This window comes from Spodoptera frugiperda, chromosome 22 (genome assembly GCF_023101765.2).
Source record: "Spodoptera frugiperda isolate SF20-4 chromosome 22, AGI-APGP_CSIRO_Sfru_2.0, whole genome shotgun sequence".
NCBI classification, from domain to species: Eukaryota; Metazoa; Arthropoda; class Insecta; order Lepidoptera; family Noctuidae; genus Spodoptera; species Spodoptera frugiperda.
The window spans coordinates 4,249,136-4,276,824 of record NC_064233.1 but is presented as its reverse complement, the minus strand read 5'-3'; the positions used below and the strand labels follow the sequence as shown (position 1 = coordinate 4,276,824).

Below are 27,689 nucleotides of genomic sequence, written 5' to 3'. Positions count from 1 at the left end.
ACGACCATTAAGAATAAAATATTATAAACAACACAACTAATTGCTTATTCCTATTCCCATAAGTTTTAAACTAACACCAAAACATATATTTTTTAAACCAATAGCCTCATAACTCCCATACCTACTAACAACACACCCTGTCACATCACACAACAGGTAAAATATCACCACTAGTACAAAATATTTCATAAAATCAACAACTACGGCGTATTATTAAACACATATAGTATATAATATATAAATAATAAATATAAACTGATAATGATCTACGATTTGAAGTTTAAAACCCGGAAAATCTATTAAAAGTCTTCGCAAATGTGTGTTGATCTAGTTCTGACATCCTACTTGTGGTGGGGACATGGTGATAAGCGGTAGCGGTTTTTAATAAAAACATACATAATATATGATATCATCATTTTTATTTTTTTTAAGAAAGGAAAGTCATCTAATGACTTGAAAGAGGTGAGGAGTGTCAGACTCTTGCTGACTAAAAACCACCCCGTTCCTACTCCTACTTTTCGAGCTAGGTAGTTCGCAGCTCCGGATATATTATATCACCTTAATTCTTTAAAATTATAGTACCTACTTATATTCTAATTATTTAAGAATTACAGAATAATAATTTAATAATAAGTATATTTGGTGTATAGGTAAGAAAAGGGAAAAGCCTGCAATTTTCTTTAACGCTTCCATTTTTTTAAATATATTATTAATTAAATCTTCTTAGTCAACAAAATACGATGCTAAAAACCGCATCAAAATTGGTTTAGCACTGAGGAGCTTCACACTGATTAGAAGGAAAAGGGTGGAGACAAAATTATTCCAAATTGGTTACTGATAAAGACAATGGCTACTGAGATGAATGAATAGTCTCCAAAATGCTACACTCTCCGCTACGATTTTCACTTGTAACTACTCTAATTTGGCTATAAAATGTAAGCTATGTTATATTATTTGTGAACCTTAATTAAAAGAAGTAACGAGTAATAACATTTACCCAGTAAATGATTTTAAATCATGTTTCAGGAGCATACATTTAATATAAGTATAACGTCACCTCTTTTTATTACTTTTAATGTTCTACCTTTTCACAATAGTGAACTTGTTATAAATATTGGGAAAATACTTCAGTACTTTAACTAAAAATTTTCGTAAACTGAAAAAGCCGAATAAAACAATAGTCGAAGGAAATCGTATCGTCACTACTCTACAGTCGCACTTGCGACGCTTGCTCGAAAGCATTCTTCAAGAGCAAAGAAAATTGAAATGTCAACATCAACATAAACAGTCTGTAAGTTGCTACTGCTGACCAAAACCTCTTCTCGTATGGAGAAGCTTTGCTCCTTGCGGGTTGGCGATTTCAACCGTATGAGAAATTACAAGTTCAGGTTTCCCATGATTCCGGAGCTGCAGACTACAAAGCGGGTTTACCGGGGCTCCGGCTAGAAAAGTAAGAGTAGGAATGGGGTGGCACTCTTACGCATGAGAAGCGGACATCAGAAACCCGAAGGTTTCTTCAAGGATCGATTGTTGGACTATTTTATACTCCTAAAAATTTAACAAACATACTTTAAAGTTTCAAAATCACCTGAAATGTCTATTTGTTTGTTTGCCTTTTCTTCTCGTCGCAACGGAGCGAGTATATGACATGATTTTTTGTTTGAACTTAGTTGTTGGGCTGAAAACTAACATAGGCTACTTTGCTGTCTCTTTCTAATCCCCCACTTTCTTAAAATGGGGATTAAGATTTGTATGGAACATTCCGCAATTTTCAAGATAGAAAGCTAAAAATTTATATGTTGAACTATTTTTGTGACTATCAAAAAATTTGCATTTGCTTTAATCATCAACCCCTTTCGGAAGCGCGTGAAGTGCCGCGGGTGGAAAGCTAGTAAATTATAAATTAATAAAAATAGACCGTGTGTTCTAGTGGATAAGACTAACTTAGGGATTATGAGTAAAAAAATAAATAAAAACTGTCGTTTACATATCACCTAAATATTATACATTCTTTAAACAATTTTACACGAAAAATACGTTTCAATGTCAACTACTGATCACTCTAACATTTATAAAATCGCTCCGCTCATCAACGCGTCCTCATCCTAACGCTTCTCGGCGCTACACCCCCTATATAAAAGGTAACAGTTGCTTGCCGACGGACAGTTACGACGCACCCTGTGCATCACTAGTTACTTGACAAATAGTGCCTGTGTCTGTTTTTAAACGTAAGTATTTTTAAAATTCATTTCATTTATTTATTTATTTTTTAAATTTGTTTATTTATTTTTTATATTTAAATTTTATACTTAAATTAATTTTAAAATTTAATATTGTGTAGAGATGGGTTTGTAGTTGATTTTAATTAGTATTTGTTAGTGAATTAACATGGTTTTTAAATAAGCACGTGGATTATATATTATTATTTAAAATATTTATGGAAAATTAAATAATAGCGTATCTATCGGTTATGATTATAAAGCGTTACTTATTTAGTGGAAAACGTGATTATTGCCATTGATGTAATATTTCATAAAAATTAAAGGATTTTAGTAGATTAGTTTCTTTTTGAGAGAAGATGTTATTTAATTTAAACTCAAAATATATCTACTTATATGAAATAAAAACTTAAATAAATAAATATCTACAACCTACAATAATAACTCAAAGTGTAGTCAAAATTAATTTATTTCAAATAGACTGTTAAGTTTTTCATGACTGAAAAAGTTTAGGTATTTTCAAATCAAAAAGAAATATATACAAGTATTTGGTTCAAAGAATACATAAAAAGCCTTAAAATGATAAGGTAAGATAATAATTTAATAATGCTTAGTGAATTTTACAAAATTTTTAATTTATAAACGATATATCGAATATAAAACCTTGTTCAATTGAATGTCCTTAATTTTTAGTCAGATTAATATAAACATACATACTTAACACTTTGAACGCCGTGGTGGTCACCGGTGACCGACGTTAGCGGAGGATTTGCCTTCAACAGTTTTCTATTGGCAGTCAAAGACTTAAACAAACATAAACGTTTTCATTTTTAAATGAAAATGTTACATATAAACTTATTTGCTTCTGATTTATTGATTGCCTCGATTCGATTGTTGGGCTCAGGATTGCTGGTTATTTTTTGGTTTTTCAAAAATTATATCGGACCTATAACACATATGGTGATAAGTGACCCACTTATCACCATTGTACAATGTAACTTAAATTAAATTTGTCCATCTATTAATTTGTTACCTTGCCACGAAAACCTAGTGGATGTGACAGAAATATAGAATATAGTCTGAATATAATATTTATTACTAGCTGATCCGGCAAACTTCGTACCATTTCAAAAATTTTCTTCCCACCTTTTAAACCTTCCCTGGACTTCCACAAATCAATCAAGACCAAATTTTGCTAAATCGGTTGAACCATTCTCGAATTTTAGCGAGACTAACAAAGAGCAATTGATTTTTATACATTATATGTATATATGTATAGAGAAATTATTTTATTTTGTATTTTACAAGTAGTATTTAAAAAAATAATTTTAGTGGATTTCAAATAAATACTTATATGAAATTAATAATTATAATAACTCTAGGAATGCAAGCAAAACCGCTCTCAGAAGCTATATATAATTATTAAAAGTATAATTATATATATAGAAATGGTAAATGAAAAAAAAATACTTCTTTTTTATATAAAGATTACAGATTTAGATTATATTGTTTATTTTTGTTAATAACCGACCCGCTCGTATCTTGTTACTGAAAAATTCTTTTCATATTTTTTTCAAAGGATTTCAGTAGGTCACGGGTTTATGAATTACATAAGTTTATGCCATTTTTTGGGACGGGGTAAGCAGGATATGCCTATTTTACTTGTTGATGATGAAGTATAACACTATCATCCAAATAATTATAAATGTAAAAGTTTGTTTGTTTGGTTGTTTCGATGTTTGTCCGTCAATCGCACTGAAAGTACTGAACGAATTTTAACGAAATTTGGTATACAGTATATACGCAGATAAAAGAAATCGTGAATCCGCTGGCAGATTATAATTGGTTGGGAACTAGTTTATTATATTTTACTTTTCTTGAAAATCTTGTTTTAACGACAAATGCTATATGATAATAATATGTAGTTACATCGTAATACCCAATTTTTGTTAGTCACTTATGTTATACGCTTTACGTTATTACGTACCTACTTCCCGAGACATTATTATCTATTGATACAGTTACCCCTGTAAAGTACGTAAAGCGGTTGGTCCTGCGCCTGATCTCTCTCCAGTCATGTCTATCTGCTGTACCGTCGGGTTAAGATAGTGGGCTTTTTTTTGAGGGGTGAAAATCACACAATGACTTCTCTCGCCAGGGCAAGGCGAGAGGGGAGTGCCAGACTCTTACTGACTAAAAAACACCCCGTTCCTATTCCTGCTTGTCGAGCCGGAGCCCCGGTAAACCCGCTAGGTAGTCCGCCGCTCTGGATCAGGCATCAGCCCTACTGGGACCCATCTGTGGTGGTCTGATGGCTCTTTGAGGCGCGCGCGGAGAGAGTGGGCTAGTGTAGTAAGACAGACTGTCCACCGTGATCGAATCCGATCGGGAGATTTATATTTAGGTATTATTAATGAAAAATTCTATGCTCCTGTAACAATGACAAAATTAATTATTATGTTATCAGCTTACTCACGTAACTGTTTGACGAGGAACTCGACTAGTTTCACGCCATGCTAGAGGCTCATATTCATGAGCAGCATTCCGCGACACACGACGCGGTGATTATTGCGCTGCTACTATTGTATCAAACAGTTACGTGAATAAGCCGATAACATAATAATTAATTTTGTATGTCTCATGAAAGTTATAATAAAATTTCATCATTATAATAAAATTTATTTAGTATGTTCCATGATAGTAAAATTTTTAACTTCAGAAAAAAATTAAATAATATGAAAAACTTGATTTCTATATGATTTTGCCGATCAAGCTATGTCGAATCTAAGACACCTTACTTACTATACTACCGTCGAATGCAATTTTACCTTCTTTTAACTTCTCTCGTTGCTACAGTAAACATGGAACAATGATTGTTTGCTTTGAACCCGCGCGATCTAATGCATCACTGTCATCGACTGTTCTCGATACTATTTACACTTTTGTATTAGTTTTCATATATTTTTGTCTTGAAACTATTTTTATTACAAACACCATTTTATAAGAATGTCAACGTGTTTCATCCGCCTCGTAGTGACTTCTACTTTACAAATTGTCTTGCTTTTCTAAAAAGTCTTGTCTGATCTCTTTGCTGACAATTAATTATTTATCTTGTTACAATTTTCTGGATAACAATGGATTTAAGTGTGGGAGAGCCATGCTTGGGCATGCATGTAGGCACGAATAGGCCGACTCCACCGGATTGATAACACAGCCTCAGAGAAAACCGATGTGAAGCAATGCTTGCGTTGTGTTTCGTTGTGTGAGTGAGATTACCGGAGGCCTAATTATCCCACACCGATACCTTAACAACTCTTGAATTCCTAATCCCCAAAAAACCGGCAACATTAGAATTGGAAGTTACAACGGGATATTTACCATGTTTTTAAATTTTAATGAGTTTCCGATATTTTGGCACTGTTGCAAGCGCTATGATCACAGATAAACTGTGTTTGATAAATTGAAAAACATGGCAAATATCCCGTTGTAACTTCCAATTCTAGTGTTAGTGACCATGTCAGTTTAAAAACTTAAACCGGCAACATACTTGTAACGCCTCTGGTGTTTCGGGTGTCCACGAGCGGCGGGGATTGTTTACCATCAGGCGATCCGTCTCCTCGTTTACCGGTTTCACTACATAGTATAAAACAAAGTCACTTTCTCTGTCCCTATGTCCCTTTGTATGCTTAAATCTTTAAAACTACGCAACGGATTTTGATGCGGTTTTTTTAATAGATAGTCATTCAAGAGGAAGGTTTATATGTATAATACATGTATAACATATCATCATTGGACTCATGCGAGGCTGGGGCGGGTCACTAGTCATCATCATCATCAGCCTGTTCTCGTCCACTGCTGGACATAGGCCTCTCCAAAGGCACGCCACTGAGCTCGATCTTCAGCTCTACGCATCCAACCACTACCAGCCACCTTGCGGATATCGTGACTCCACCTAGCTGGAGGACGCTCTACACTACGCTGGCCTAGACGCGGTCTCCACTCTAGAACACGTTTACCCCAACGGTCATCGGTTCTTCTACAAAACTCGCTTTTTTTTGAGGGGGGAAAATCATTCATTGACTTCTCCCACCTTGGGCGAGGCGAGAGGGAGTGTCAGACTCTTACTGACTAAAAAACACCCTGTTCCTACTCCTGCTTTTCGAGCCGGAGCCCCGGTAAATCCGCTAGGTAGTCCGCAGCTCCGGTACAAAACTCGCTAGTATACCATAAAAAACTAATGGAAAACTATCGAATTCGGTGTAGCTGCCGTAGCCGCATAGGGTAATACAATAATCCGGCTCGTCAGACATTTATGAAGCCGTACAACATGCGTCGATACTACATAGTACGCTTTATCCACTATTTTCAATGAAATACGATGAAATTTTTCACTTCGAAATGTTGTTTTGTTAGTCATATTACTTGCCCTTGTAATGGTAGAAGAAATTGAGGAAGAAAGGAGGTATTTTCTTGGATATTTAACTCAACTTTGTGGGGGATAACGTTTTTGGGGTATTGGGAAATGTTTTCAAGAGACGAAAAGAAAGTCAGAGCCATGCTTCGGCACGAATGGGAGAGCCGGCTCAATCGGAGTGATACCACGGTCTTACCGAAAACTGACGTGAAACAATGTTTGCGTTGTGTTTCGTTTCCCAATCCCCTATTCCATAACAACCCATCAATTTTTAACCACCAAAAGGCATCCCACTTGTAACGCCTCTGGTATTTTGTGTGTCCATTGGCGGCGGCGATTGCTTACCATCAGGTGATTCGTCTGCTCGTTTACCAGCTTACACCATAAAAAATAAACATCTGTTATTTTATAGAAAACATAGAATTCTCTCCTAATTTGTGAGTGCGAATTTACGAATATACAAATTCGTGACACCTATTACATTTTTCTAAACGTTAAGAGTTGACACTTCTTCAAGTAATCTCACGTTATTTTGTAATAACCCAATTTCCTTATTTGTTACAGGTCTTACAAAAATCTACATAATACAATGGAGCACACAGAATTCAGAGTTAAGGGTAAGTTACTTCAGTTTTTACTGACCATACAGAAAGGTTTACTTTAAAAAAATATTTCGATCCAATTATTATATTGTCTTTGACGAGGAAATCGGCTAGTTTCAAGCCATGCTAGAGGCGAGAGAGAGAGAGAGAGAGAGAGAGAGAGAGAGAGAGAGAGAGAGAGAGAGAGAGAGAATCGAGAGAAATTCATCAAAATGTCACGCCTTTTATCCCCGAAGAGATAGGTAGAGGTGCACTTTATGGAACTAAATGCCACTGTACAATATACACCCACTTTTCACCATTTGTGTTAATGTCCCATGTAATAGAGATAACTCTATTGCCATATACTGGACAATGACAGACTCCGTGGAACATTTTTTCGAAAACTTCTCCGTAGTAGCCAGAATCTTGAATTGCGCCCAGTATAAAGCAATAGGCTCACCCCCTATTACATAGCACTTATAACACAAATGGTGAAAAGTGGGTGTACATTGTATAGCGGCATTACGTGCTGTAATGTGCACCTCTGCCTACCCCTTCAGTAAATAAAGCACTATCAATTACATTACATTATTTTCTATAATTAACCTTCAAATAAAAATATAGTTCCGATCAATAATTACATAATAATTGTCCTATTATTATTATTAATATACCTATAGATACATAGGTTACTATGTACTTAGTAACTGCATATTATTATATTGCATTATTTCGTACGCCGTCGGAATAATAAATAGGTATAATTGGTATTATTTAATGTAGTTATATACCAATATAAACATTGTATTTTTATTGTAACTTGGTTATGTATGTTTTAATGGGTAGATAGATGTTTACATTTATGTATATAAAAATCAATTGCTGTTCGTTAATCTCGCTAAAACTCAAGAACGGCTGGACCGATTAGGCTAATTTTGATATTGAATTGTTTGTGAAAGTCCAGGGAAGGTTTAAAAGTTGACAGAAAAAGGTTTTAGGCGGTACGAAGTTTGCCGGGTCAGCTAGTAAAAAAAATAGTGTTCATTACTAGCTGATCCGGCCAGCTTCGAATATTTTGTACCTACCTTTTAAACTACAGAAATATTATTATTTATTTATTATATGTATATTTTTAATCCTACCCTGGACTTCCACAAACAATTCAAAACCAATAGTAGCCAAATCGGTCCAGCTGATCTCGAGTTTAGCGAGACTAATGAACTGCAATTGGTTTTTATAGAGATCAAAAAGCACTCTTGTACAAAAACATTTGACAAGCTATTGGACTTTCAAAGTAGCTCTCTCTCTTTCTTATTTTCTTGACTTGATGGTAAGCAATCGGCACCGCTCATAGACACCTGCAACACCAGAGAAGTTACAAGTACGTTGTCGACCTTTAGGGAATTAGGGGTAGAGAGAGAATTGAGCCTATCTGCAGCAAAAGGCAGCATTTTTTTTTACAAAACGCTTCTTGCTCTCACTAAGACCACACCCTTATGTCACTTGTGACTTCAACAATGACGTTGAGAGTAAAATATGGAGCCAGTGCATTTGTCATGCAGACCGTTTCATCAAAACTTCGCGTAGATATCTAATATATATGCAGTTTTGTCAATTATGTAAGGGAATCAAGGTCATATAAAAATAACCTATTAGCTGCCGTACTCAGAGATATTTGATGATTACTTAAACTACTTATTTCTTAGTAACGATTTTGTATCAAAAACAATTGCTAAGGACTGGGTTAAATGACCATTAAATGACTCTAAGTACGGTGGTAAGTCTAAATAAATTAAAAATAATAAATCATAACGATTGTCGGACAGCACAAGAGCAGGGTACCAAATTGGTAAACTTTAGTTTATGAACCATTAGTATGAGTATAGGATATAAAATATTTCAATCAGTGTTTAGCTTAAAGCAATAGATCCATTCTTTGTTTTACTTTTTGTATCTGGTAAGTTCGGGTTATTTTGACCCTTTTTTTTTTGAGGTGGGAAAATTATCCTTTGATTTCTCCCGCTTTGGGCGAGGTGAGAGGGAGTGTCAGACTCTTACTAACTAAAAGCCACCCCGTTCCTACTGTTGTTTTTCGAGCCGGAGCCCCGATAATTACGCTAGGTAGTCCGCAGCTCCGGGACAAAAGGATTAAACAAACCCGATTTTGCAGTAACTAAATAAAATAGTGAAAAGTGGCCATACTGAAGGCAAGACGAAGCAAGAAGTTTAACAATTTTACACTAAAAGTCTTTAATCAAACTAAACAGTTCAATACCACGGGAATCGAATCCCACACACACCAATCTACATCCCAATATTGTTTCTACAAAACCAATAAAATAAAATCACTGTTCCCTCATTTCACATGTTCACGCATCGTTATTGTATCGCTTGATCCGGTCCGATCCGGTTGTAACCGGTTCATTCTGCTTTATACTGGTTTATACCGGTTAGGGTAAATCCTTTTTTATGGGTGTGACTTTATTGATAACTGGGATATTGGCTTTTTAGAATAAATTGTGTTATTTGTGCTGGGAATAGATAGTGCAAATAGTGTAGGTGCCCTAATGTATGGAAGTCTAGATTTATTCACATACTAGTTATACTAGCTGGCTTTGTGCGCTTTAGATTCTAATTTTCTTTGTCTATTTCCTATTTATTGAGAGTGTGTACTGAGTTTTAGCCAGAATCAGGGGTCTAAAAGGAAGCGACTAACGACTGACTGCAATACAATAAATTCAATTCAATCAAATTAAAACGAAAATTGTTTGATCAAATTTCATTTTCGACAATATTGTAGTACGTTTGGCCTGATGGTATAATGAATACTATTTGCAAATCATTGACAGTCTTCAACTAGGTATGTCTTATTTAGTAAAATAAATATAGTTACAAGATTTACAACCGTACTTCGAGTCCGATTTAATAGTAACTTAACCCAGTCCTTACCAATGATTTTCGGAGCCAGATCGTTACTAAGGAATTCAACTTATTGCCCCCTTTCTAAGTAAAAAAGCGTGAAGATAATCTATCACACACATGGGTCCTGTTTACATGTCACAAAGGCCACAACTGCGTCCAATGTGTGTCCTGCAATCAAACGCTTTGTGCGCCTTGATAGAAAACGAAGCGAAGTTCTTTTGTTTTCTTTTTCTGGTTCTAATTCTTTCTTGAGAAGAATTTAGTTATGTAGTGGAATGTATTCTTCTGTGGTCATTTCTTAGTGGTTCATTTCAAACATTTTGGTATTAAACAATTATTCGTACCAATATCATATTAGAAATTACAACTAGAAAGCATATTATATTAGATTTTTTAATATTACTTACCTAATTAACCTATTACATGGGACTTACAACATAAATTGTGAAATGTGGGTGTACATTGGCATTATGTGCCATAATGTGCACCTCTGCCTACCCCTTTGGGGATTAAGGGCGTGACGTTATAAAAAAATATATTAATTAGTAAGAACTAAATAAACTTAACGATACAACAAATTTTTAACAAATAAACTAATCTTGCACTTCACAAAATTCAGTCACAGAATAAAAGCATCTATCCAGGAGCCAAAGAAAGAGTGTTTTCTTAAACTTATTTGTAGGCAAAACTCTTATTTGAGATGGCAAACTATTAAATATCTTTATTGCCATATAATTTGAATTTCTGCTATACAAATGCAATCCTTAGCTTTTCTCCGGAGCTGCGGACTACCTAGCGGGTTTACCGGGGTTCCGGCTCGAAAAGCAGGAGAAGGAACGGGGTGGTTTTTAGTCAGTAAGAGTCTGACACTCCCTCTCGGCTCACCCAAACCGGGAGAAGTCATTGCATAATTTCTCCCCCTCAAAAAAAAGCTAGTTTAATTTAATGCGTGTTATTTAATTTACTCTTTTGCCTAACCCAGCCAAAGAGATGGTGGACTACATAGCCGACTATCTGGAGAACATTCGCGATCGTCGAGTGTACCCCAGCGTGCAGCCTGGCTACCTCCACAAGCTGCTGCCGAAGGAAGCCCCCCAAACTCCTGAGAAATGGGATGAGATCTTCAAGGATGTTGATGAGCATATCATGCCTGGGGTAAGTGAAATTCTGACAGGCTTGGTAACGTTTATAATGGCAATCCTGATAAGGTGTTTGAAAGTGTTCTTATTTTGATTATACGATGTACCTTCCATAAGGATACCTTCCATAAGACTGCCTCGTTGGTCGAGTGGTCGCAAGTGCGACTGCCGAACAAGGGGTCTCGGGTTCGATTCCCGGGTCGGGCAAAGTATTACTGGGCTTTTTTCGGATTTTCGAAAAATTTCTCGGTAGTAGCACGGAATCTGGAATTGTGTCCAGGATATGGCAATAGGCTCACCCCCTATTACATGGGACTTATAACACAAATGGTGAAAAGTGGGTGTACATTGTAATGTGCACCTCTGCCTACCCCTTCGGGAATAAAAGGCGTTACGTTGTGACTTCCATAAGGATATGATGTTTGTAGGTAATTCACATACCGAAGTTTCTGTTATAAGTAAACTTTTTTATAATAACTGTATTGACACATATTGAATTAAATAAAAAAAATTACGGCTTACTCATGTACATTAATACAGAAAAGCTCTACTAATTTCGAGTCGCGAGTTTTGTTTCGACACGTCGCGGCGTCTACACACGCTGCTCATGATAAAGAGTCCTTCTGTGACTCGAAACTAGTAAAGCCATCCTTCCTCCATTAATGTACGTGAGTAAACAGTGATTTTTTACAAATAAGCTGATTCAGGGATTGTATAATTAAAATAAATGTCTCATTCGTCGAGTAATCGTGAGAGTAGTTGCTGTTGAGTACCAGATTTTCAGTTAGGGACATCTAATTTTGTTTATCTTATTTTGGGAGTGTTGAAGTAAACACTTCTTCCAATCGGACATTAGGACTAAATTCTCTTCTGTCTCCAGCTGGTGCACTGGCAGAGCCCTCACATGCACGCCTACTTCCCGGCCCTGACCTCGTACCCATCCATCATGGGAGAGATGCTGTCCAGCGCTCTGAACGTGCTGTGTTTTACCTGGGTAAGTATACAGTAGAAGACTAAAAGATAGGTCATTAACTTTGATAAGAAATTGAACCAGAGAAGCTAAGTGATGAGATATAAGTAATGGAAAAAATATATTAAAATTTGAAGACAGTGAACAAATACTGTACGGAGATTACTCATATGATTTAAATGAAACTACGAGTAGCGCTCGTTCACAGCAGCATAATACAACTTAACATTTCAACGGATACCGAAAAATTAAATTATTCTGTGTAAATTCTATGTGAATAACTCCATATATCTTGATCACAGAACAGTTGTAATGTTGTATTGTAAAGAGTGTTCAAATTAGCTCAAAGGGGATAATGCACTTTTGGGCTTACCTACTGAGCTATTTCGCTAATTTCCCGTATATTTTCAGCCGAGATGATAACAAATATGCGGTCTAAATTAAACCATAAGAGGCTTCCCCATACGGTATTACCTATGTTTGTAATTTTTCCACTTGAGCGATGACACAGTAGACAATTTTAGAGTTCTGTAACTTTTAATAAAAATTAAATATTAGTGCCTACTGTCAGCCACTAAGTAACTAATGGTTTTTAAAGAAATTAAAACAGTTCCGTATCCAACTGTCGCTGGCGAGAGCTAGATGAAGTAAGCTGAAGACAAAGAAAAGTGGTCTAGCCTAGAGGAGGCCTTCACATGTACAGGGGTTCCCTTTACATTAACATCGAATGATATGAAATTAAAAAACAAAACGTTATTTCAAGTAATTCTATTAGTAAATCAATAAAATCTAGGAGTAGGCTCCCAGGGTGGTTTTTAGTCAGTTAGAGTCTGACACTCTTTCTCGTCTCGTCCAAGGCGGGAGAAGTCATGACAGTTGTAAAAAATATCCGTCTCTGCTCCTCCAAACAGGCATCATCCCCCGCTGGGACGGAGTTGGAGACGATAGCGATGAACTGGCTCGGCAAGCTGCTGGGTCTACCTGACTGCTTCCTCAACGAGAAGAACGATAGCCCTGGTGGTGGAGTTATTCAGGTGAGCTGGTCTAACTGTTTTTCATTGCAACTTCTTGGCTTGCGTAGACTTAGTTATCAACCCTAAAAAAGTCTATCTCACTCAGTTAAAACAGGTGCAACCGTAGGACTATTTTAACGGCTATTTCCTTGAAATTAACTAAATAAACTGTTTTTTTTTTCGGAATCGCTAAATAAGTGATACAAGCAATGTAAAATTAATGATTTGTACTGTACATTTTTTGTGGCTTAAACTGAAAGTGCGTTGTCGACATTTTAGGGGTTAGGAATTTAAGGCTTGGTGGGATATCGTGGATTGGGTATCTCCGGTAACCTCACTCACATAACGTAAGCGTTATTGCACGACGATTTTTCAAGGCCGTGGTATTACTCCAGTCGATCCGGCCCATTCGTGCCGAAGCATGGCTCTCCCACACTTAACATGTTATACTTCAAATACTTCCTATAGTAAAAAAAAAGTGTATCTACTAACAATTATTAAAATGTTAAGTTTTAAATCTCTACGAACTTTTAACGATCTCCTATCTTGATCCAGGCTCATTAATACATTTGTCCACCCAGACTACTGCAAGTGAAGCAACCCTGGTGAGCCTCCTGGCAGCTCGGACCAGGGCTCTGATGGAGCTCTCCAAGTTGAACCCTGAGGTCCAGTCAGCTGAGCTGCTGGGCCACCTCATCTGCTACTGCTCCGATCAGGCTCACTCTTCCGTGGAGAAAGCTGGGCTCATTGGTAAGTGGTGGTTGATTCATCATCTATGGGTCATGGAAAGCGGTCCATGAGTTTGTAAAGGGCTCTTTTTATATGTACTCTAATACCCATGTTATAGTAACAACCTGGCCATTATATTATTAACATTGTTCATCACAATCACATAATAAGCAATCGCCGTCGCCCATGGACACCCGTAACACAACAGGCGTTACAAGTGCCTTACCGGCCTTTTGCGGGTTAGGAATTTAGCGTTGTTGGGGAATCGGGGATTGGGCAAATTGGGCAAGGGGTAACTGAACCTCTGATAACCTCACTCACGCAACAAAGCACAAAGCAAGCGTTGTTTCACGTCGGTTTTCTGTAAAACCGTGGTATTACTACCAATTCGTGCCGAAGCATGGATCTCCCACACATAAATGCTGCTAAAATCCACAAATTAATACTCTATTCTCATCTGAAAAATCTATCACCACACTCGCAGTCACTTTCTTAACCAATCAGAATATCAGAAACAACTACTTCATCTCCTATTTCTTCACCCAGGTCTAGTCCGTATGCGGTACATCGAGTCGGATGAGCACCAGAGCATGAGAGGAGATCAGCTAGAGAAGGCCATCGCCAGTGATAAGGAGAAGGGGCTCGTTCCCTTCTGGGTAAGTCTATTTTTATCAGCCACTAGCTACTTCCGCGAGGTTTCACCCGGTCTACTCGGTTCCTATTTATCGTAGTGTGATGTTTTATAGCCTATAACCTTCCTCGATAAATGCGCTATCCAACACAAAAATAATTATTCAAATCGGACCAGTAGTTCCTGAGATTAGCACGTTCAAACAAACAAATAATCAAACAAACTCTTTAGCTTTATAATATTAGTATAGATGGTTGTCCCACTGCAGGGCAAAGGCCTCCGCAAGGCCTGCAAGGCAAAGAGACGAGTAGAAGGAGGGTAGCTCCTTCTACTCGTCTCTTTGTAGAGTTTTCTGTAGCCAATCCTTTTTATAGGCATCAATTTCATCCCTCTATCTCCTTCTGGGCTATCAATAGGCAAAGTCCAGTAATTTCTTCTCTTTACTTGTCAAAAAGAATTAGCTACCGTACCGATCTAAATCGAAAATATGTATGTATCTATATTTCATTTACTTACCAATAATGAAATAAATTTAATGAAATCATAATTTAAAGTATGATTATAGATGTAAGTATATTATGCTATTCAAAACAAATATAAACTAAATTAGATAATTAAAGTAAAGTAACGCAAGTATTGGAACGAGAGTACGATCGAGCTCAATTCGAAAGTTGGGATTGATAGTTACAGAATAATTTAGTAGCAATTGCTATTTTTATAAATCTAGAATCAGATTTTTACTTTTCATGATCTTTGTATTTAAAACTCTCTAAAATAAATCTATTTACCTTTAGATCACAAGATAACGATTTTAAGCCGATAACATAAGGAAAAAATATGTTTCAAGACAATTTCAAAAATATAATCTTGATAAGAGTTGTGTCTAAAATGTTAAAAGAAAAACAAACCATGAAAGGATTGCTCGAAAAATATGATAGATAATATAGAAAACCTGATTTCGAAATTTTGTCTTTTGACTTGTATTTTTAAATTTTGACATATAAGACAACAATACTTACATAAAACGAATCAAAGTTTAGGAGTGGGAGCAAATACCTCATTTCTACGTATAAAATGTACCTAGAAGTAAGAAAGTAAAGAGTTTTATTTTCCGTAAGAAAATAAAAAATACGTGTCTAAAAATGTTTTAGAACAATTTACAAGACGGACATTAAAATAGAAATTAGTCATCTACTCAACCATCTATTCCCACAAAACAATATCTTTAATTTACATGAAAGCTCAAGAAAATTCCCTGAAGGATGGTGAAAAATGAAAACACATTGCTTGATGGGAATATTCATTATTTGAAGATTAGTTTGTGCCATTTTTAAGTCTCCTATTGGCCGCGTTGGGACCAATTTGTTGTTTCGCAGATTCTAGGGGAAGCAGCTTACAGTTTTAAAGTGTGGTATAAGATTTGAGCGGTAGCGATTTAGCGTGGTTTTCCACCAGAGATGTGCTATGTAGCTATACTATGAAGATGTAATAGCTAAGCTGTGCAACTATGTGGCCGTTTCCACTAAGTTTTGTAGCTGTTCGAGGTAGATGTGCAGCTCGAGTATGCGAGTAGGGAAGTCATTCCTAGCACGCATCTTCCCATATAAAAAACATAACTTAGCTTTGAGCCTTATGGTTGTTTTTCCACCAGAGATGTATTATGCTATGTTGCTGTGGATGCGATTGGCTTCCACCAATCATATTCATTGGTACACGTAGCTTAGCACTGATGGAAACGGACTCAGCTAAGCTATGTTTTTATATGGAAAGATGCGTGCTATAGATGGCTTTCCTACTATCGATACATCGCATACTCGAGCTGCGCATCTTCCTCGCACAGCTACATAGCTTAGTATCAGTGGAAACGCTACCGCGCCAACCGTGCAGTCGAGTGAAGTGAAACATAAAGTCGCTTGTGACTTGGACCATACCAAAGCCCTAAGTAAAAGCATCTTAGTGGCTCCCGAGTATTATTTAAAACTGATGATATTGTTGATTAATTTCAATGTTAAAACTGTAGGAGTTTGATATTTTATATCACTTCATAGTATAAGCGAAGTCGCTTTCTATGTCCCTATATCCCTTTGTATGCTTAAATCTTTAAAACTCCGCAACGGATTTTGATGTATTTTTTTTAATAGATAGAGTGATTGAAGAGGAAGGTTTATATGAATAACACATGCAAAATATATCACCACTGCACCCGTTCGAAGCTGGGGCGGTTCCCTACTTTATAATATTATCTGTATTCAAGTGGTATTTTATGAAAGTTTTCTAACCGACTTCAAAAAACTTGAGGTTCTCAATTTGGCCTGTATAACTTGTGTGCTCGATTATCTTGCATTTGGATGAACTGATTTTGATGCTGTTATCAGTATAGTATTTTTCAGACATTTCAATTTTAAAAATAATGAGTACTTATGTTTTTTGTAATTAGGTTCTCCATATTTACGATTAATTATAAAGTAACTTTATAGCATTATTAAATCTATCGATTCTTAACAATTTATATTTGAACTTTGCCAATCATGTTAAGTAACTCATCTGTTTTGTATGGGAATCGATTTTGACTTAAGAAAATAAGTAATTATGATCACATGAGATACGTGTAAGAAATACAAAGAACCTGTTCACTCTTGATTTAAATATTCCAGGGTTGTAGCTCTCGGGAAACACAGACTCCGGCAGGGAATTCCAATACTTATATACTTATTAATTATTAATATTATAAAGCTAAAGAGATTGTTTGTTTGAACGCGCTAATCTCACGCACACTCCCCGAAATGCAGCCGATAGAAAACCGACAGGCTAGCCACTCGGCGTCGGTGCTCTAGACTTTGGAGTTTCGACTCGACAAGTGCGTCATTGCCAATGATCCTCTTGGCTCGTCTCTCGATTGCCTCGAGTGCATCAAGCTGGTATCGGGCTGATCCGTCCCAAAGATGAGAGCAATACTCCATGCATGATCGAACTTGCGCCTGATAAAGTTTGAGCAGCTGTTCCTGCGTGAAGTATTGTCTGACCTTTGCGAGGATTCCCAGTTTTTTTGCAGCAAGATGGGCTTTTGCTTCAATGAATGGCCCAAAGTTGAGGGTAGACGTTAGCGTAACACCAAGAATATCCAGACAGTCGGTTATTGGCACGGCTGCACCTCGGAAAGTAGGAGCAGGGCTGAATTGGCTCCTTTTAGCGGAAAATAGACACGCCTGGGTCTTAGCAGCATTGAACTCAACCAAATTGGCATTGCCCCATGCGGATACCGCCTCCAAGGAAGAGTTCAAGCGTCCCACCATAGCCTCTCGAAGAGACTGGATTTGTGACCCACTAGCTCGTGCGCTGGACGTGTATCTCTCAGCAACAGTACTGTCGTCTGCATACCCAAAGGTACCGGGCTTAAGCAGATCATTTATGTGCAACAAGAACAATGTAGCCGAGAGCACTGACCCCTGAGGAACTCCGGCATTGATAGCCATTTCATCGGACGAGGAGCCATTGATGACCACTTGGATGGATCGGTCGCTCAGGAAGTCTGCTATCCAAGCACACAGACCAGCAGGCAGGCCGAAGGAGGGGCTTACCAACAAGGCTATGATGCCAGACCCTATCAAAAGCCTTCGAGATGTCGAGGGAAACGGCAAGCGCCTCCCCGTGCCTCTCAATGGCCTCACTCCAGATGTAGGTGGCATACGCTAGAAGATCTCCAGTTGACCGGTTTCGGCGAAAGCCGTATTGTCGGTCACTTAAGATGTCGTTAGTTTCTAGGTATGCCAGGAGTTTAGTATTCAGTACACGTTCCATTGTCTTACATAGAATGGACGTTACTGAAATTGGTCTATAGTTGGCTGGGTCAGCACGACTACCCTTTTTGGGAACGGGCTGTACGTTAGCCAGCTTCCATACCTTCGGCACCTTACCAGCCTCAAGAGATAGCCTAAACAGGCGTGTCAGGATCGGAGACAGTTCAGGCGCACATGTCCGCAAAACAATCGCTGGTATCCCATCCGGACCGCTCGCCTTGTTCACGTCTAGGTTACGCAACACCCTACGGACGTCCTTCTGATGGATGCGAATATCCAACATACTCGACCCACATCCATCAGGACAGGCTGGGGGTCGCGCGTCACCAGGATCTAGACGCGAAGATTCTGCAAAGAGGGAAACAAATTTGCCTTCTCTTCGGCAGTATGTGCCAGCGACCCATCGGGTTTAATCAGCGGCGGTAGTGAGGGACGGCAGAAGTTCGATTCAACCGACTTAGCCAGGGTCCAAAACGCCTTACTACCGGCAGGGTATGAGGCTAGTTTGTTCCCGATGTGGCTAATGTGGTCGAACCGAGACCTCCTCATCACCTTTTTGCAGGACTTGGCAGCACTATTGAAAGCCCTCTTCTTTTGACTCACGTCGCCCGCCTTGTGCATACGAGCGTCGGCCCATGCCCGGTATGCCGCTTGCATAAGCGTGTTAGCGCGAACACATTCCGGACCATACCAAGGGCGAGCTTGGTCAGACACTGCTACGTCAGAGAATGGGATGTAGTACTCCATCCCCCGCCGCAGCACATCCGTCACAGCACCTGCGCACGACGATGGATCATTTGAAGAAAAGCAAGTAGGCTGCCAAGGATAACAAGCGAAGAACGATCGCATGCCGTCCCAGTCTGCTGACCTATATCGCCATACCCGCCTGGTGCCTCTAGGGCAGGGATCGGGCGGAGAGTAGACTGATACTGATTTCACCAGACAGTGGTCGGAACTACCTAACGGTGATGATATCGACACTGACTGACTTTGCCAACCATGTTAAGTAACTCATCCGATTTGTATGCGAATCGATTTTGACTTAAGAAAATAAGTAATTATGATCACACGAGAAACATGTTTAAGAAATACAAAGATGTTGTGTCACTAGATGTGGCTAGCGCGTTGATGCTTAGAATCTTTACTATTATTAGAAAGCTGAAGAGTTTGTTTGAACGCGCTAATCTCCAGAACTACTGGTCCGTTTTGACGAGTGTTGAATATCGCATTTATCGAGGATGATAAGCTATAAATCTTCACGATGCGATTAGGAGTGAGGCGTAGAGGGCGAAGTGCGCAGTAACTAGTGTTTAATGCCTTGTTCGCAATTATCAATTTGACTAACCGATAAATAGCATAGCTAGGGATTATAATAATATAAGCTAGCATAGCAAAACTGTGGAATGAGCTGTCGTCGGATATTTCCGAACCGATACGACCTTTAAACGTGAAAAGAGCTTATTCTTTCTTAAAAGGCCGGCAACCACCTGCGTTCCCTCTGATGTTGCGAGTGTCCATGGGCGGTGCTGATCGCTTCGGTGATCCGTCTGCTCCCGGCATAACAATTAAAAAAAACATTTTATCATAAAGTAGTCTGTATATAATTTTCGAAAGATTCCTTCGGTTTCCCTAATTCCATCTTCGTCTGTAACTTGGTTTAAATGGGACCTTTTTGGGAGTATACCTTTTGAATTAAAAAAAAATTTGCAAATCGGTCTACAGAATGCAGAGTAATCGGTGAACAAATAAATAAAAACAAAAATCCGAACTAAGTACCTCCTCCTTTTATTTTGAAGCCGGTAATACATAAAATAATTTTTCTTTAAGAATATCGGTAAAAACGTGTCATTTCCAGCACTACTAGATCGTAGTCAAATAATAATGAGCTCTAATACTCTCAAGTTTCGATCCAATTTTAATAAACTCAAGTTTCCGTGCGATTAGCTCCGTAAGTGCATTCTGTACGTTACCTAGTAACTCTGTTATAATAAGTTAGCTTGAAGGTAGATTATTTTTTATATACTTCGTTAAACTTTTTTTGACAGGAAGACTTCTCCTGCCTTTGGTGAGGCGAGAGGACGTGTCAGACTCTGATGATTAATCGGGAAACCCTGTGTTCAGTAGTGGATATCTTATGACTTTTTTAAGGGTTCGTAACTCCGGATATTATAGCTCTAATGGGGCCCATCTGTGGTGATATCCCACCACAGATGGGCTCTTTAATGGGCGTCGCGGACATCTTATGAACATGAAGAATTGTGTCAGACTCTTGAACGCCGTGGTGGTCACCGGTAACCGACGTTAGCGGAGGATTTGTCCCGTTTCTATTCTGCTATTTTTATATACAGAGTGAGCACATCAAGAAGCCTGAAGAATACCGGTTCTCTACACAAAGTTTCAGCTCCGTTGGTACAGGAATGGTTCATCAAACGCCCTACTCTCAATACCTCTTCTGTCAATCTGAGGCCCCTGTCTGTTTTGAAGGTCTTTCGTTGATGCGCGCCATGCGGACCGTGAAAACCTTAACGTTTGTTATGCTAATGTGATGATTTTACAAAATGTTATTATTTTTTTGTCCAGGTATGTGCAACCCTCGGCACTACCGGTTCGGTGGCGTTCGACAATCTCCGTGAGATCGGGCAGGTGTGTGAGAAGCACGGCGCATGGCTTCATGTGGACGCCGCCTACGCAGGCAGCGCCTTCACGTGCCCAGAGTATAGGTAAGTTATTGGGAATTGGAGTTGGGGATTGGGGATTAGGGATTGGGGGTTGGGGATTGGGGATTGGGGATTAGGGATTAGATGTTGGGGGTTGGGGTTGGGGATTAGGGATTAGGGATTGCGGGTTGGGGATTGGGGTTGGGGAATTAGGATGGGAGATGGAGGGGAGACGATTGGAACCAATCAGAGCGCCGAACGCGCTCTCGTTTCGATTACTTTAATCATGAATTGTAGAAGAGGCTCCATTAATGAAGTTTTATGAGCTGTTGATAAAGAATTCGTCCAATGACTTCTCCCGCCTTAGGTGCAGGCGAGAGGTTAGATGGTGTCAGACTCTTACTGACTAAAAACCACCGCCGTTCAACTTTCCCTGCTAAGTGAGCCGGATGGTCAACCTTTTACGTTGTCCGCAGCTCCGGAAGTTTTATGAGCTGTTGATGAAGAATATGATAATGGAGTATATGAATACTTGTTTATTGCAGGCACTGGTTAGATGGTGTGGAGTTGGCGGATTCCTTCGCCTTCAACCCCTCGAAGTGGCTGATGGTCAACTTTGATTGCACCGCCATGTGGTAAGCATTGCTGGAAATATGAAGTCTCCAAGAGTTAACGTTCAATTTGCACTGATATAATTTAGTTAGCACTTAATATTAGTTAATATTCTATTGGTCAAAAGATCTAAAACTACACTAGCGTCACGCCTTCATCACAGTGTTGAGATACAAAGTCAAAATTAATTTTTTCCAATAAAATAGGTAGTTTTGAAATGTCAACAAATAAAGAAATAATAGTCTGTTAGTGAAGCTAGGTGCTCGTTCCAAAGTGTAACTTCGAATGAAGAAGAACGAGCAAGAAACTCCATTCGTTACTCTTTTAAAAAATACATATTTCTCTGATTACATACAAAACATTCTTACCTATAAACAATTCATCAAAATAATTTATTTTTCAGGGTTAAGGACAGCACTGCACTTCACAGGACCTTCAATGTAAATCCTATTTATTTGAGGCACGAGAATTCAGGTAAGATTTTCTTTCAACATTTTTAATTATTAGATAATTATTATGGCAATAGGCTCAACCCCTAATACATGGGACTTATAACACAAATGGTGTAAAGTGGGTTTACACTGTATAGTGATATTGAGTGTCGTAATGTGAAATAATTATTATTAAAATCACATCAGAAATAACTAATTTTGTGTTTTTGTTACAGGAAAAGCAATTGACTATATGGTATGTATTTTGTTATTATTATCAATATTTAAACAAATTGATTTTGTAGATACAGGAAAAGACATAATTTTATTGATAAAAGAAATAATATTTATTGTTACTTTCCTTTAGTACCTATATAATATATATTTGTTTTTATAAATCGAGATCAAAAACAACTTTTCAATTTAGTTGATCAGTAAATTACATCGCACCTGACTTGGTGGGGACTCTGCTGTGCCCCCAGATCGTTGTTAATAAGTACAGAATACTTCTTCATAAAATTATTACATAATAGTTCAAAATTAACCCAAAAATTCAACATTAGGTCGGCGACAAACAGGCATACATCAAGAAAAAACCGCTAAGGAAAATAAACAACATTATCAAAAGCATTGATAATCCCACTATCACCATCAATGGACAGAAAAACCATACAGTTATAGAATTACAAACACCAAAACCCCAAAATGGCATAAATGGTGATTACCAAAATGGTGAGGACATAAATGGGGATGACGAAAATGGGGATTATGGAAATGGTGGTTTCAATGGTGATGATGACGATAGCACTCTTCATGGTTATAACAAAATATCGCAGGGTTGTGGCGATCAGATCCAATTGGAAGATCCTGATAAGAAGGAAATGCTTGTAAGAGATTTTTTGGTCATATTGACCGGTGGTGGGGATTTTGGTGGTGGGATATTTATTTGGTGAAGGGATTTTTTAGGGTTATATGCGATTATTTTAGACAATTTTATTTCATTTCGTTTGCTTAAAATTGTGGAAAATTGAAGTAATTGTTTTTCCTACGCCTTCAATATTTTTTGTTGTTTGCTTAAAATGAAGTAATTGTTTTTCCTACTCCACTAATGATAATCTTTTGAATATCTATTTTTTACGTTCTAAACATAGCTTGCAAAAATGAGTGATACATTTAATATTAGTTATGCAATTGTTCTTAAAATTTTGGGGATTAAAATCTGTAATAATTAAAGTACTGGTGATTACAAGAAATGGTGATGGTAATAATGTAAGCATCAAATAACGCTTATGAATATAAATTATATATATGTATAATATACTGTACGAGAAGATTTCAATTATATTCTTTTTGTTTTGTAGCATTGGCAGATACCTCTGAGTCGTCGTTTCCGCGCCTTGAAGTTATGGTTTGTGCTCCGTAACTACGGTGTGTCTGGCATACAGAAGCATATTCGGGAGGTGAGCTTGTTTGTTTATAATACGGTACTTTTACGAAACATCTAGTCACTATATCTCGCTGGGTTAGTCGAGTGCTAGCAAGTACGCCTCCTGAGAAAGAGCCCTTGGTAAAAGTGGGTTCATAATTGTTCCTGTATCACTTCGGGGATTAAAAGAACAGACCCATGGACACTTGAAACACCAGAAGCGTTACAAGTGCGTTAATTGGTCCTCCGGCAACCTCATTCACACAACGAAACACAATGCAAGCGGTGTTTCACGTCGGCTTTCTGTGAGGCCGTGGTATCAATCCGGTCGAGCCGCCCCATTCGTGCCGAAGCATGGCTCTCCCACACTTAAAAGATAGGAAAGGACAAAAATTATATACCAATTTATTTTCCAGGGCGTGCGTTTGGCGCAGAAGTTTGAGGCTCTGGTGTTGGCTGACCAACGCTTTGAAATACCCCAGCCAAGGAATTTGGGTTTGTAATTTTAATTTTAAAAATAAATTAAAGGAGCCTGAACATCTGCGTTGTCTGGTAAATCTATACTGCGATCTCCAAATCACTAGCTAACCGTGGAGATTTTAGCAGACTCTCAAAAATCAAGGTTGTCCATATGTGGGGTGGCTGTGAAATATACCTGAATCTGTACCCTTAGTGCAAGTTTGCTTTACGTTTAATGTAATCGAAATATGACCGACCAATTAGAGTGCCGAATACATTCTCGTTTCGATTACTTTAAACGTAAAGCAAACTCATACTAAAGATAAGCGTCAACAGGTCCGCATCGGTACGCATCGTATGTAGGCAGTGCCATTAATGCGGTGCGTACGATGCGGATCAGTGGACGCAGTTGTATGAGTTTCTATACAAGACAAACTTAAATCCGTTGCGTGCGATACGTACAATGCAGGCCTTTGGAAGCTTACCTTAAGAGTATTTTTTTTTTAAATATATATGTATAGAGTAGCAATTGCCTGGCAGAGTTTACAAAACCATTACATTTCACAGGAATGGTGGCGTTCCGCCTGAAAGGAGACAATGCGTTGACTGAAAGGTTGCTGAAGCGCCTGAACGCTCGCGGCTACATGCACGCCGTCCCAGCCTGCTTCAAGGGCATCTACGTCATCAGGTTCACCGTCACCTCCTCCAGGACCACCAACCAGGATATCTTGGGTAAGCGCTTTGTTACTTTAAAGGGATTTAAGAAATAATTTCTAACTAGCTTCTGCTAGCGGGTTCAAAATCCTATCCTATCATCCAAGTCAGCTCATACCTTGTCTGTATACCAAATTTCATCAATATCCGTTCAGTAGTTTCAGCGCGATTGATGGACAAATATTTTAAGCCAATAATATTAATATTTGTGTTATTTCCCTTTTTTAGTTAAACTAGCTATATTTTTATTATAACTTTTGTGAGACATACTGAATTAATTATTATGTTATCGGCTTACTCACGTAACTGTTTAACGTGGCACTTTTACTAGTTTCAGTGTAATATTTAGCATAGAGGCACTCAAAAAGTATTGATGCCGAAAAAAAACATTACGTTACTTACCAGATGCTATACAAGTGCGTTGTCCCAAACCTGAACACAATAAGTAGAATTCCTAAGGGTGCTGGAGTCCGTGTTTCCTACAAGATATAACTTGGGTGTCTTCAAGTCCCGAGTGAACAGGTTGCTCTTAGGTAGACTGTAAGGCCCGTCCATTCGTACCGGGGCATGGCTCTCCCATACTTGAAAATATTTTCCGATTTCAACAAACTCAAATAGTGTCAAAAGCCTATCCCAAATCTGTACACACATTATACTAATTGTAATAATTATCTTATAATTTGCAGATGATTGGAACGAGATCAAGACCGTGGCTAAGGAGATTCTAATGGATGTGTTTGGCTCTGAGAACGGCAACATTGTGGTGCCTAAGAAACCAAGGATTTCTCTGAAGGGTCAGTAACCTTTATATTATATTTTGTATGGTAAAGATTTTCATTAAGAGTGTCTGGACTTATGGGGCTATACTGGTTGGTCTAAACCCTTTTGGTTGGCTTTGTGATTGGTTGATTAATTTTGGGTTATACGGGTTAGTGTGTGGGTCTATTTGGTTGTGTTGTTTGTTTTATGTGGGCTTTTAAAATTATTATGTTGATGCTTAAAGTATCAATTATAAAGCACTCAGATCAAGTGATTATAAGTGTGGAAATATAGAAAATGAAGATATAAAACGAAGCTTCATGGTTTCCTAGACCATGAAGCTTCATTTTCTATTTTTATAGACCCATTTTTACGGTATAATCCGGTGTACCATAAGACGAATCACCTGATGGTAAGCAACCGCCACCGCCATGAACACCTGAAACACCAGAGGCGTTACAAGTGTATTGCCGGCCTTTTGGGGGTTAGAAATTTAAGGGTTGTTGGGGAATCGGGGATTGGGAAGATTGGAAAACGAAACACAACACATTTTGTTTTACGTCGGTTTTCTGTAAGCCCATGGTATCACTTCGGTCGAGAATGCCTATTCGTGCCAAAGCATGGGATCTCCCACACTTGGAAACCATGTTTCATCTTATATTTTTATACACTTATTTGAGTGCAAAGCAAATTATGCATAGTTTTTTCCCTAGTATTGCCTAATATTGTATATTTTTTACAGAGACCCGTGAGCTAAACGCTACGTTCGGTACCAGCCTACTCCTGGCAAACAGTCCCATGAGTCCTAAGATCGTCAATGGCACCCACGCTGCCATCTGTGACTACGAACAGGTCCTGACATCCTGCGCTCAGACCTTCGCTCAACTGAAAATGGAACCTAAGGATAGTCCTGGTAAGTCTATTTTTGTTTGTTTCTACTTTGGTTCTATCGTTAATTTTAGATTTTGCGTGGTTGGGAACAGGTTATAATAGGTTTCATTTTTTATGCTTTTTTTGGTTGGGTTGGTTTTTGCATTAAATGGAGGGACCATGGTTGGGTTGAATGGATGCTGGGGTTGTGTCTTTATAAGAGTTTCCTTTTCCATCTCTTTTTTCATTTTCTTTGTTACACATAAACGACATCGTATAGCGGCATTACGTGCCGTAATCTGCACCTCTGCCTACCCCTTCGGGGATAAAAGGTGTGGCGTTGTGTTTGTGTGTGTACATAAACGACATCATGATCTTCGGTAAAGTTATCGGTTCCATTAATTTATTTTGCACATATTGTTTTCTTATGAGTATCTTCATTACTAATTGTAATATCTTTTCATCTTATAAAGGTAGAGATCTAGAAAACTTTTTGTTTCCTTTTGGTTAAGAATCAGTTGTTCTTATATTTCCATTATCACACATTTGACTCACTTAAAAGCCACTAAATCTTAATCGAAATATAACCAACTAAAGCTTTCGCTTTCATATTCACCTCTAACTAATCTACTAACAGAAATGCGTCGCCGCATCCGAGGCATCAAGATGTGTGGGAAGAAGTTCTCCCTCGACTCTTGCATGGACATGGTGCAGGGCATGATGGTGGAACAGTCTCTGCCACAGTGTTGTGAAGATGAAAGGGAGGACACTTCCAACGGTGGGTAGATTATAATGAGAATCATCATCATTTAGGCGACATTTTGTAGCGATGCTCTCGCACTTCTGCATGGATAGAGTGGCAAAGTACAAATAAAAGTAACATGCGTTATAGAAATACTGTTATAGATTCACTAAATACGCGACATCAACGCTACAAAACGTCGCTGTAGGCGATGGCCCCTTACTGTGCTTTTGGAGCTATGTATGTGACTAGTACGACCTCTGCGTTGCGTCGATTTTAAGGCACAGGTTCGATTCCTATGGTTTCTACCCATAAAGATAGCTCGTGCTAAGCTGACCACGATCGTGATCATTAGAAGAATTGCACAAGCAATTAGTTGATTTACAAATAATAACCAAGAATAGAGAAAAACAAATCGTTTCAGTTAGTCCTGTTTGCAGTAAATATTAAGTTTGTAAGCATAGTAATGATCAATGAAATTTGTTTTAGGCGCCATGACAGATATCAAAGCAGCAATGCTATAAAGAGGTAACTTTTGACCAGTATTACGGTGGTGGGTCACTAACTTAGAATACCTAGGTTTTGAAACTAAAAATTACTC

At 38.2% G+C, this 27,689-nt stretch overlaps 1 protein-coding gene across 8 annotated transcripts in view; it reads left to right on the top strand.

The window, feature by feature from the left end:
- Positions 1 to 2,166: 2,166 nt before the first annotated feature.
- Positions 2,167 to 27,689, top strand: part of LOC118279687 (histidine decarboxylase) — a 121,796-nt gene continuing 96,273 nt past the window's right edge. For 2 of the 8 annotated variants that reach the window (XM_050702322.1, XM_050702321.1), the window contains exons 1-18: positions 7,198 to 7,250; positions 11,122 to 11,294; positions 12,159 to 12,272; positions 13,160 to 13,282; positions 13,843 to 14,011; positions 14,537 to 14,646; positions 20,999 to 21,138; positions 21,621 to 21,710; positions 22,091 to 22,161; positions 22,355 to 22,374; positions 22,682 to 23,005; positions 23,480 to 23,578; positions 23,961 to 24,039; positions 24,571 to 24,735; positions 25,404 to 25,511; positions 26,219 to 26,389; positions 26,984 to 27,124; positions 27,578 to 27,616. In XM_050702322.1, coding sequence (XP_050558279.1) covers positions 7,223 to 7,250; positions 11,122 to 11,294; positions 12,159 to 12,272; positions 13,160 to 13,282; positions 13,843 to 14,011; positions 14,537 to 14,646; positions 20,999 to 21,138; positions 21,621 to 21,710; positions 22,091 to 22,161; positions 22,355 to 22,374; positions 22,682 to 23,005; positions 23,480 to 23,578; positions 23,961 to 24,039; positions 24,571 to 24,735; positions 25,404 to 25,511; positions 26,219 to 26,389; positions 26,984 to 27,124; positions 27,578 to 27,612 — 2,160 coding nt within the window. In that variant the 5' untranslated portion in view covers positions 7,198 to 7,222 and the 3' untranslated portion in view covers positions 27,613 to 27,616. Of the gene's footprint in view, positions 2,229 to 7,197; positions 7,251 to 11,121; positions 11,295 to 12,158; positions 12,273 to 13,159; positions 13,283 to 13,842; positions 14,012 to 14,536; positions 14,647 to 20,998; positions 21,139 to 21,620; positions 21,711 to 22,090; positions 22,162 to 22,354; positions 22,375 to 22,681; positions 23,006 to 23,479; positions 23,579 to 23,960; positions 24,040 to 24,570; positions 24,736 to 25,403; positions 25,512 to 26,218; positions 26,390 to 26,983; positions 27,125 to 27,577; positions 27,617 to 27,689 lie in introns of those variants that run through there. The other 6 variants (XR_007706700.1, XM_050702323.1, XM_050702324.1 and 3 more) reach the window with 4 other exon arrangements.